The sequence below is a fragment of the Nothobranchius furzeri genome, chromosome 3 (genome assembly GCF_043380555.1).
Source record: "Nothobranchius furzeri strain GRZ-AD chromosome 3, NfurGRZ-RIMD1, whole genome shotgun sequence".
Lineage (NCBI taxonomy): Eukaryota > Metazoa > Chordata > Actinopteri > Cyprinodontiformes > Nothobranchiidae > Nothobranchius > Nothobranchius furzeri.
Genome location: NC_091743.1, coordinates 53,270,945 through 53,283,319, shown reverse-complemented (window position 1 = coordinate 53,283,319; position 12,375 = coordinate 53,270,945). Strand labels below are relative to the sequence as shown.

General features: G+C 40.5%; 1 protein-coding gene across 1 annotated transcript in view; it reads left to right on the top strand.

Annotated features, from left to right (window-relative positions):
* The first annotated feature begins 3,552 nt into the window (after positions 1–3,552).
* The window catches only part of LOC107385535 (tensin-2), a 30,232-nt gene continuing 21,409 nt past the window's right edge, over positions 3,553–12,375 (top strand). The window contains exons 1-3 of the mRNA XM_015959476.3: positions 3,553–3,890; positions 11,082–11,187; positions 11,327–11,364. Coding sequence (XP_015814962.3) covers positions 3,774–3,890; positions 11,082–11,187; positions 11,327–11,364 — 261 coding nt within the window. The 5' untranslated portion in view covers positions 3,553–3,773. The remainder of the gene's footprint in view (positions 3,891–11,081; positions 11,188–11,326; positions 11,365–12,375) is intronic.

Below are 12,375 nucleotides of genomic sequence, written 5' to 3'. Positions count from 1 at the left end.
GTTTATGGTTGAAAACCCGCATCTGTGGGCGAGGTACAACCTCCTTATCGTTTTCCTTTTTGCTTCCTTCTACCAATGACCTGCCCTTTTAATTTCAGACACCCCCCTCCCCGCCCTGCCCTGCCTTCAGGACTTGTCAGGTTCTAGCGACTAGTCACTTACATGACTTGTTTTAAATGGAGAAGAGGAATGGCTGACACATTGAAAAAGTGATGGCAAACATTGAATTGATTGTAATAAATGGAACAAAGTGAGGAAAAGGTGAATCTGTATGTTTGTGGTTTGCAGGTGTGGTGAGTCGGAGCATGTAGATGTAGCTTATTTGGGTTTGACTTGATTCATTCTGGCAAACGCACACGTTTAGTCCCAACCCTCGTCTACGGCCTGGTAACGGTTAGGGGTTTAAAAATCGTAGCCTGAACCCTGTCTTCCAGTATTAACACACCTGAATGTTGACTTGCTAATTTTAAAACCTCTGCCAATCACAAATATGGATTAAAAAGATGATTAGATATTTGAATTTGTTCTGAAATGATCCAGCCCAGTATTAAAAGAACTGAAGCCACCAGGAGATTCTTAGAGAATCCAAGTGCCATTACTCTTCCCCATCAGCAAACCTCAGCTAAAGGCCCCTAGAGGTCTCATTTCCAGCTGTGTGGAATCCCTACAGCTCATCTTCCTTCGTACCTCTGATGCTGATTTGCAGGAATAACAAAAGTTCTTGATTTTTGCCAAAGGAGAGTTTGGGGATTTTCCATGAAATGACACAAGCTTGTCTTCCGGTTTGCAATAAATTGGAGTGATGTACTTTCCAATAGTTTGTGGTCATTGCTTAAGCAGCAGCAGTGTCGAGCTAATTCAGGCTGGAACACTTCAGTTCTTCCTGTACGAACCGTGGAGCACAACTGTGAAGGGTGGTGAGCCACAACAACATAAAGGTGTTCCAGCTCTTCTAGTGTGGTCTAAAGCAGCCGGTCTGTTTTTTCAGGCTTGCTCCCCTGCTGATAGACTTCTGGTAGCAGCTGAGGGTTACTGCACACAGGTGTTCGCTTTTCCAAACAAGTTTTCTGTCCACCGACAAGTAGTTTTAAATAGTGTGTGTGCGTGCCCGCCCTGGGGCACACTGACAGAAGCGAGGGTGCTGAACACAGGTACCACCGGTTCCTCCGACCACTACCAGCAGGCAGCGCAGGTGTGTCTTGCCCAAGGACACCTGCTGATAGGGATTCAACCCCACAACCTGGAACAGGCACTTAACTCTTCATTTTTTGATCAGAACCAGCTCCAGAAGATGTCTGTCGTTAGTTCTAACTGGCACATGAGTGTAATTTAGTGGAGTTTGTTAATGGCTGACTCCAGATCACATCAGTAGGCAGATATATGAACAACTTTTTATGTATGATCAATTTAAGTTTTCTGATTAGAATTTCTCTTAAATTCTCCCAAATTTCATATAAATGTCAGTAATGAACGTGCATTCAGGGGGATTTTCTATGGCTTAGAGAGGAAATCTGAAAAAGACAACAGTGATCAGTTATGTGAAATAATAAATGTGAATGGGCAGACTGGTTTGAGATTATATAACATTAGGAACCACTGGTCCCTAACGGGGTCTACAGAACAGCATTATTGAACTTCAACATATCGAAGTATGAAGCAGATGGACTGCAGTAGCACAAGCCCACATCGGGGGTCCCTCCTAAGCCATCAGGAAACTGAGGCTTCAATTTACACACGATCACCAGAAGAGACTGGAAAACCTTTCCTGGTCGGATGAGTGGATTTCAGCTGCAACATTCAGATGGTCGAGTCAGAATCTGGTGATACCAACCTGAAATCATGGATCCATCAAGCCTTGTGTCAAATGCTTCAGGCTGCTGGTGGTATGATGGTAGCGGGGAGATGTTCTTGTCCAACTTCAGACTCCTTTATTCTGAGCCTGGTTTAAACACCTGAGTAGTGTTGCTGACCATGTCCATCCCTTTATGACCACAGGGGACCCTTTTGCGGCTACAATATCACAAAGGTCAGATCATCTCTAACTGGTTTCTTCAAGAAGTTCACTGAACCCCAGCAAACCTCCACAGTCATCAGGTCTTGGTCCAGTTAAGAGAATATTCTCATAACTGTGATGCTGTCGTGTCAACATGGACCAGAACTTCTGAGGAACGTTTCCAAACCATTGTAGAATCCACGATGTGAAGAATTACGGCACTTCCAAAGACAAAATGAGTCCAACCTGGTTTTGCTAAGGTGCACCTAATAAAGCGGCCAGTAACTGTATTAAACTGTGATGTTTTTTTACATGGCCCTTAATGGAAACTTTACCAGCTGCACAATGATCAAATTCTTATTTCACAGATGTATACGTTTTAAATCTCAGATGCAGTTTGCTGCTCTTACAACCCCAACGCTCTTTTGGTGTAAAGCTGCATCTTGTACCCCCTGTCAGCCATCACCAAGCAACCCCACCCTAACCATCCCTGTTGCGATGCTTTCCAGCAGCTGATCCACTCCATCTTCATCACACCACATTAATCTGTCATAAAACAAGACTTTGAGAATTAATTTTTATTCTGTTTTTATATAAAAGAAACTTAAAGCTAACCTGTTGATACCTACACTTGATTCATTTTGATGTTTCTTTGGATTACAGTTTCTGCAAAATGCACACACTATAAGAGAAACACATGTTGGTGGTTTTCCTCCTAATTTAGCTCTCAATTGTGGATTTGTTTCAGTGTCCCTCCAAAGACTGCTTTGTATGGATTGACTAGAGGCTAAAAGCATGCTCGTAGAAGGAGCTTATTGTTGGGTGTTTTTCCCCTTGTAACCTTAAAAAACCTCCAACTTACAGCAGTATTCTGTCTGCAGGGGAACTCACTCAGAGGAACTGTGTGAGCTACAGAGAAGCATGCAGCAGCTTGAGGGAAATCATGGAGCAGGCGGAGTCCAGATCTCTGATTTAAGCACAGAGCCTGCCATTGTTTTCATTTCTGTGGAGAGCAAGCAGATTGAAGAGGGAATCAAGGACGTTAATGTTGATGTCATGTTCTCTATCAAACAATGTGGTGGACCTAATTGCATCCAGAATTTCTGCAGCCACAAGGATGTAAGAAACATTTTATTCCTCTTTGCAGAATGCTCACTGAGAGCTGAGAGGAGTGAGAGGTGAGATCACTGGTATCAAGTGTGCAAAGTCTGTGAAAGGAGTTCTATCTAATCGCGTCTCTGTGAGGAAGATGAGCACGAGAGGCCCTGGCATGAGGCCAAAGGAAAGGGGAAGGGCCTGACATCAGCAAGCCAAAACAGCTGCCCCTTCTCCTCGGAAGAGAGACAGCAAGAGGAGCCTGATGGAGTGAGACAGGTAGGGGAAGACCAGAGGGTCTCTCAGAGAGAGGGAGGTTGTTATGAGGTTTGGAGGGGAAGAGAAGGGAGGTACTGGCAAGTGTGAAGAAGGAGGAGGAGGGTGGGTGGAGGGTCGTGTCTCAGTGACACTTATTGAGGGTGAGAAAGCAGAGTTGTAAGAGGAGAGTCCAGAGGGCTGCAAGTCATCTGGGGTTGGTTTCAAGACGGAAAGGGTGGCCAAAGTAAAGGGCAGAGGTGTGAGGAGTCACTGTGAGGGGGAGAAGAGAGATGTTAGGAGTGGACGGAAACCTAACAGGACTCAAAACATGACGTGACATGAGAAGTGGGACCTCTCAGTGTGAAGCCTTGGACCGGACACGACGGATGAAGGACTGAAGACGTTAAAAGGTGAAAGAGTAGGAAGAATGGGTTGCATCTACAGCAGTGGGAGGATGAAGGAGCAGGGACTGGGTACAGAGCCAGGAGGAATCCCCGTGGAGGCAGGACCTCAGGAACATCCTGAGATCCTTCAGCTTTCTGAGGTAAGTAAAAGCTGCTTCTTTACTTCAACTGAACTGTGCATTAAAATGAGTAACAGCTCTTTTTTGAACCATGCTTGATGTGCCTTGGTGGGAGTCAGCCACACACACACACACACACACACACACACACACACACACACACCAGTCATAAACAACCACCAAAGAAATCCTAGGAATCATCACTATGCCTCCAGAATAGATTACTTCAAAGCAGGTTAGCCCTCTTGTAGGAAACATTTCATCAACTTGTCTTTAATTCAGCACAATTAGAGGAGCAAAGCTATTTTTTCCTCTTGCACAAATGATTTACAGGAGGGGAAAAATGTACACACAACAGCTGATTCACTTCATCAACTGTTAGTGATGTCCCTCAGGCGTCGAGGATCAAGAGGAAGTGGTGTATGTTACTGTCTGGTTCTGACCCACAGCCCTCTTGTCTCCTGGTTCTATTTAGAAGTGTGTGTATGGATTTAGGAGCCAGCCACACTCCTACGCAAATAAAAGCCTCTAAAGGACTTTTATAGAAAAGCAATAAGATGTTGATTTAACGCCGAGGCTGCTCACACCAGTATTTGTGTTCTCACATGTCGGAGTAAATCACACTGTGGCATGTTGCTGCTGGTCAGTGTCACACAGCAAAGAGGAGGAGGGGGAGTTTACTTAGTTTGTGTTTTGAAAAGAAAAAACTGTTTTTGTGCAGAAAACTATTTGTAAAACAGGTAAATGTGTGGTTGTGTGTGTGAAGTTTTACTTTTTGGAGGTTTTTAGGTAATTCCTAAACAAATTTTCATATAATAAATTATAAAAATATTAAATATATGTATGATAGTTAACACATTTCACTTCTGTAAAGTCAGATTATGTGTTATTAAAGATTAAAATTCAGATTAAAAAGATGGATGAACACCAGTGGGTTGCATCAAATCTTTTTTTTTTCCAATTTAATCCCTCACATGTGGATTCAAGTCTCGCAACAGCCCTGAGTGTGTGTGTGTGTGTGTGTGTGTGTGTGTGTGTGTGTGTGTGTGTGTGTGTGTGTGTGTGTGTGTGTGGTGTGTGTGTGTGTGTGTGTGTGTGTGTGTGTGTGTGTGTGTGTGTGAGTGTGTGTGTGATTGTATGACAATGCCAGAGTATGATAGCATGGTCCCCTCTGAATGGGTGGACGTGAAACAGTGGAGAGTAATGAAATTGGTCTTTCATGCAAGGAGGTTTTCATTTCCAGTGTTTTCTTTCCCTTGCTCACACACACACACACACACACACACACACACACACACACACACACACACACACACACACACACACACACACACACACACACACACACGTATCTACATTCTCATGCTTACACCTATTTTCAGCATTTTCATGGCTGTTCAGGGTGACGACCTCGACTTACACAAGTTATAAATACCCAGGCAGAACCAGAGCGTACCCACTGGCTCACCACCTGCTCCTGTCTCTTCCTGGGATGATTGTGTGTGTGTGTGTGTGTGCGCGTGTGTGTGTGTGTGTGTGTGTGTGCGCGCGTGCACGTGTGTGTGTGTGTGTGTGTGTGTGTGTGTGTGTGTGTGTGTGTGTGTGTGTGTGTGTGTGCGTGTGTGTGTGTGTGTGTGCACATGTGTGTGTGTGTGTGTGTGTGTGTGTGTGTGTGTGTGTGTGTGTGTGTGTGTGTGTGTGTTCTTGAGGCTGTGACTCTCAGGCTCCTGCATGTCATCACTTGTGAGGTGAGGTGCCACTGAAAAAGAGCAATGAGGCATTTATTGCCAAAGGTGTGTATGTGTGTGTGCACGCATGCATGCATGCTTGCGTGTGTGTGTGTGTGTGTGTGTGTGTGTGTGTGTGTGTGTGTGTACACTACTGTACAGTGCTCTTCGATATGTTCGTGTTTCAATTCAAGGACATGCTGAGTACATTTCTGTTGGTGTTTGTACATACATTATAATTTACTGACATGCACAGCTGGATCAGCTTGATCAGTTTCAGTATAGATGAATCAGAAGGCTGAAATGTAAAAGATATTTCAGCTAAAGAAACTGTCTTTTTCCTATTTTTGCAGCCAGTCCCTGTTTCTTTCTCTCCGCCCTAGATGTGGAAGGGCTTCATGCTCGTATTAGTGGTCAGAGATGTTTGGAGAATGACATAGGCTTTTGGCTGCAAAAAAACAAAAAAACTAGTGGGGTGGGGCTCTATTATTCTGCAATGCAATACCACAACTGTGCTGGAGACTGAATGTCCACTCAACGAGAGATCCTTTTTATTGGTAACAAAAAAGTTTTTCACAGAGCGGAAATTAACTAAGAATGCGTCTGCTGTTTACGTTCTCTATACTCAAATGTAGCATTAACTAGATAAATTGCATTTCTTGCAGAAATGCTGTTTGAATGCTGGATAGCTTAAACTGTTAGCTGAATCAGCTTAATAGCTGGACTGAAGCTGAAACAAAGCAAAACTGTCAAAATGAGCCAAATGTATTGAAAGATGTAGAAGCGAAAAGCACCAACCAAGTAAAGCACAAAAAGTAAGTGAATAATAGAGAAAAATAATCCTAAACAGCAGAAAAGTGAAATCTGTGAACATTGTATAAAAATCTGGACAGCTAAAATGTCTAAACACCTGTTATTTCAGCAGGACACGTTTAACAGTTTAATATTTATATTTAGCTGAACTGTGAAATTAGCAGCATATGCTAAATTTGGAAACTGATTGCTGAAGCTGCTGAATAGCTTAAGTGAAGCTGAAACTAAGCTAAACTGTCAAAACGAGCTGAACATATAAAGATTTAGAAGCAAAAATCACCAACAAGTGTAATAAAGCTCAGAATATAGGTGGAGAATGGACAAAAAATTCTAAACTGCAGAAAACAGCAAATCCTTGAACACTGATTAAAAACTCAAAAGTTGAAATGTTTAAACAGCTGGCATTTGAATGAGAATAGTTTAATAGGTAGATTTTTAGGTAAATTAATAGGTAAAAAAAAATTTCCCCCGGCTGTTGGGGGCGCTGTACTCCTGTTAATGAGAGAAGCCTTTAAATCTGTCCTTCAGAAGTGGAATTGGACGTGTCAAACTTCTCATTACCATTCGAAAAGTACTGCACCGATTTGAAAATTTCAAAAAGCGTGGGCGGCAGAAGGCTTTGGTGGTCGTGTGTGAAGTATTGTGTGCCTACCACAAATGTTCTAGAAGATATGAGGAGAAAATTTCTGCTGTCGGCCACAGGTGCCTTTTTTAAAGGGATTTAAATGTAGGAAAGCTGGCACAGTTCTCCTTCTGGGGCTTATAGCACAAAAAATGTAAAGCCAACAGTAAAACTGAAGACATCACTTTGAAGCTGACAAAAAAGCCTACTAAATTTGAGAAAATCATTAGTGTACTATAAAAGATGTGGTCGGTGGAAATTTTTGTTTCAAGATTTCATAAATCATGCATTTAACAGAGCTCAGCTGCTCAGATGTCATTTCAGACCTCTGACACGTCTCATCGCCATTCAAAAACCACTGCACCTATTGGAAAAATTCAAAATGCGTGAGCGGCAGAAGGCTTTGATGGTCATCTGTGTGAGTTTTATGTGCCTACCATGAATTGTCTAGAAGCTATGACGAGAACATGTTAGCTGTCTGAAGCCGATCGGAGGAGAAAATCTCTGTTCCTTTAACATGGGTTTCAATGAGACAGAATCAGGGTCTCTCCTCCTTCTGAGGCTTGTAGAGAAAGAAATGTAACACTTAAGGACAAAATGAAACCCATTCTGAAAAGTTGACAAAAATTCCTACTTTTTGAGATATAATTTATTTCGGTACTCCAAACGGTCTGGGTGTTGGAAAGAGTTCTTTCCAGAAAATGTGAAGGTCAAAAGTTAGAGTGCAGAATTTTCATTTTAGAGTGGTTGAAAGAATTTTTTAAATTTAAATATTCTCAAAGAAATGAACTGTACGACCACAATGTTTGGAGTATGTTCATGAATTACAGCTCAAAACAAAAGTATATTCATAAGCTGTAAGCCAGCATGCATCTCATTTCAATCAGACCTACGGTTCTCTCGGGACAATGGCAGAAATGGAGCAAGGGAGGGTCACTGCTCCTATCTTTCCCCATTATAATTTTTGTGATTTTTTCTGAAAATCTCAAGCCGTAACTCAGCTTCTACCTGTGATTTTAGAAAAACTGTAATAGATATCAAAATGATTTTTTATCCAGTAATAGCTGAAAAACCTGTGAGTTTGTTGATACTTGAATGAAGTCCCTAGGTTAAAGTTAAACCAAAAGAGTAAGAGTTCAAAAAAGTGATAGGATTTAGCTGAAAATTGAGCAATCCCATTCATTTCAATGGGACCAAAAATCACAGAAAAAGCTCAATATCTGAAAAAGTATAAAATATTTTAATACCAAAAGTCATTGCCGGCATAAGCTGAACAAGCTGAATGTTTTTATACCAAAATTGTGTAAATAGTTGAAGAATTGTGGAAGTAGTTAAATGCCAAAAAATGTACGGAAGCAGAATAATAAACCGACTATAAAGAGAAACAGGATCACTATAGTTTGATTACTTTACAGCATTCAAACAACAGGTCACTGGAACAAATAACAAAAATACACCTGATCTGTAATTGCCTGCTTTTCCCCCATGCTCATTTTATTATGGTCAAATCTGCTTCTCACATAAGGATCTAATTGTGAGGTAGCTTGTTTTTGATTGTTTTTAGGTACAGAAATCGTCAAATGCAATCTTTATTAAACTTGTTTAATATGATTAGTGTTTTAATAAAATCTAAAGCTTCAGAGAATTTTGAATCCACCAGCCAGCTGTTACACATGTAAGCCTTTGGCTGGTTCTTATGTGGATTTTTGTTTTAAAGTACAAGTCAACCCTTTTCCACTAGGTGACAGTGTTGATTCACTTATTCAAATGTGTGATCAGGTCCACCTGATGAAGTGAGATTGATGGACTCCTGAAATTATTTCAAATAATGATTGCGCGAATAATCTCTATTAATCTCTATTAAAGCTGTTAGATCTGAAGTTTCTTGAAAAATCACACTTTTATCTAGTGCAGCTTCACCTCTGTCATTGTCTAAAACTTTGACGATAAAAAAATCATGTAATCCATTTTGGAACAAGGCTGTAACATAACAAAGTGTGAAAAAAGGAAAGTGCTGTGAATACTTTCTGGTTGACTATATACAGAAACAGAAATGTCACAGTCAAAATTGACAATTGATAATTTACATTAACTGCAGTAAGCATCTAATAATTTGTATCATGAACACATAATGTGAAAAAGCAAGATGTTTAGATAAATAGTGATTTATTGGTTTTCAGTGAACTTTTCCTTTCTTACCCTTTGAATTTAAATAGATTTAGGGACATTTTAACCAAATATTGCATGCATTTTAAAATAAAGTTTATTATTTCTGTAATTAATAAGTATAAATGTTCAAATTTAAAATCCTTATCATCAAAAATAAAACTGCAAACTGTCATTTTGTTTTTTGAGCAAAATTTTTATTTTTTTAATCAGCTATTTGAATGTTGCTACTTAATAAACAACAGCAATCAGTCTAAATACATTTTAAATCATACAAAACAGCAACAAAACATCACCATCTTCTGCTGTTGAAAAATGAAGCAATAATGTCCTTTTTACAGATCCTGCTTTATGCAAACACTGGGACAATTTAGCTGAGGTGTATTTTTTTAACTATGAAATTCTCCTATTTGTTTAGATGGAGGGGGCAGGGCTTACATTTTATTCTGAAACCAGCCAGGGGGTGTTCAGTTGTATCTTAAACTTCCAGGCTATATCCAAATCTTCAGTTTCTATTTAATTTGGTGGATTTTATCAAAACATTTTATTTTAATGGAGTCACTTTCAGTTTTGGTGCAGCAGTATTTATAAAGATTGATGAATGTGGTTAAATTATGTAATCCTGCAAGGCTCAAGGTAGGGGCACATTAGTTATTAATTACACAAAAGAAAATCTGCACATAAGAAACCCATCTGATTTATTATACATACCAAATTCGGTTGTTATTTGGAAAACCCAAATATCATTTAGAGTTAAAACACCTCTACTGAGAGTTTGTACCAAGCCCAAGCACATGCATGAATCTGTACTGGTCCAGAAAAGTTACGTCTCTGTGTTTGTGTTAGTGGTGGGTGGATACTGTACAACGCTTCACTCCATCATACAAACCACACATTCATCTCTCTGCAGACACCTCCTCCCTTCTAATGTTTTCAGGTCCCTTCTCTGTCGCTGCTCAGGGAAAATAAAATGCCACGGTTTCATGTGCTTCACTTGCTGTCAAATGGCTTTGCTTTGGGAGGACATCAGCAGAACTTTATACAAACGCTGCTCTTGTCTCTGGGACGGTTGAGTATTTGGTTTATGAATAAAAAAAATAATCCACAGACTCAGGGTGGAGCAATTATTTGCCTTTAGAATTCACACTTTTAACAAGAGTGGACGATTTCCAAAAATGAGAACATTTTTCGTTTGCTTTCATTTCCTTTAGTTAATTTACTTTAAATTTGCTCCAATATTCAACCAGTTACGTCAGTTTGTTGCAAGAATATTAAAATGCTGTATTTTCAGTGACTGTACATTTCCGTTTGTGCCCACAGAAGTCTGATATTTACACAGCTGCCATGTCTGCCTGGTGTTTTACCACCTCACAGTGATGAAAGAAGAAACCACATAAGAATAAAACCAACTGCATCAGAAAAAAACATGAGCAGAAACAATAAACACATGTGACTATAATATATTCCTATCTGCTCTGTTATACCTTGAAAAAAAAATCAAACTGGAACCAGCATCACAAAAAGCTCCTTAATTCCATCCTCAGATGCTCCCGCAGTCCGAGGAAAAACTATTTAAAAGACAATGAGATATGACAGGAATGTGTTTGTAGAGGATGGGGTTTGCAGTGTGCTCATGCTGGTGTGTCACCAAACCAGCGCACATCTGTACTGACAGCAGCAACGTGTGGGACAGCGAGAACCCAAATGCCTGAGGAAACAAGAAAACTGCTGAACCTTAGCACGTGCCAACCATGCACACTCACAGTGCATGTCAAGAGAGTGTTCATGCTCTTTTCACAAGCACCAATCTGCTAAATTTATTGTTATTTTTTCTTCTTCGAGTGTTGCACATACATGCATTGACTGCTCTGTGTGTCTCTGCAGATATCCAAAGCAGGGAGTCACACCTTCACAGTGAAGAGTTTTAACAAAAGTCGTGTGTGTGATGTGTGTGAGCAGAACATCAACAACCCTGGAGTTTTCTGCAAAGGTGAGACCATGTCTCAGTCGGGTCAGGTGTGATGGATCGCGGTCAAGCCTGTCCCAGACAAGCTCACCCAGTCTGTCTTCTTCTCTGTGTCCTAAAGCTAAATCCCAGAGTTAAACATGTTTGACTCTGTTGTTTTCAGCGTGCAAGTCTGCAGTTCACAAGATGTGTGAAGCCAAGGTGAGTCAGGCATGCCTTCTTGCCTGATGTATGTCTAGTTCTCTAACATATTTTCTGAGTTTAAACAAAATGGGGCATATTTTTAGGATATAGTTTTAATCTTGATTGCAATTTTATCAGAGTACCTGAAATGCATTTATCTTTGTCTGGCGTTAAATCTAATTATTATGGCTTTATATGAGCTTCATTACCAAAAGCTGCAATGGTTGGGCATGTACTTACAGCCTTAATATGATACAGTAGTGAGTTGTCAGATTTGACGCTAATTTCTGAAGCACCCAGCTGTTTTTACCTTAAATAAACAATGTGGAAAAAAATCCACAGAGCACGCTAGACGTCTCAGTGTGGAAACTGTGCAGGAAACCTGGTTAACGGGCAAAGAAGAGACTGTTTCATTTAAAGATGTGATGTTTCCACTATGTGAGACAGGCAGTCTCTCTGTCCATGTCCTCTGCCCTTATGTAACATCAGCTCAGTATCACACTCACCAGAGTTCCCGACCCTGCCATACCGGAGCTGTCAAACCTTGCTGTTTATGTGCACAAATCATAAATACTCCAAAAAAGAATGGCCACACCTGTTCTCTGACACACAGAAACCAAACGGATTTATTTCTGTGATTTTGCAGTCTTTAAGGTGGTTTTACTCACTGTGTAATTCAAAACACAACAAGGTTATGCTTAAACCACGTCTGGAACCCAGAAGTGGTTTGCCTGGTTCAGACCACGATTTAGTCCCCATAAACACTGTTGTCCTAAAAAGGTTGGAATGTCTAAACAAGAGAGTCCCAAAAGATCACAAAAGTGAGAATACACACACACACACACACACACACACACACACACACACACACACACACACACACACACACACACACACACACACACACATTTTGGTATATTTATACTTGTGAGGGCCCTACATTGACTTCTGTTCATTTTTGTGACTTTACTATGCCTAACCCATACCCTAACCATAACCAACGTTGCTGTATTCCTAACTCTGACCTCA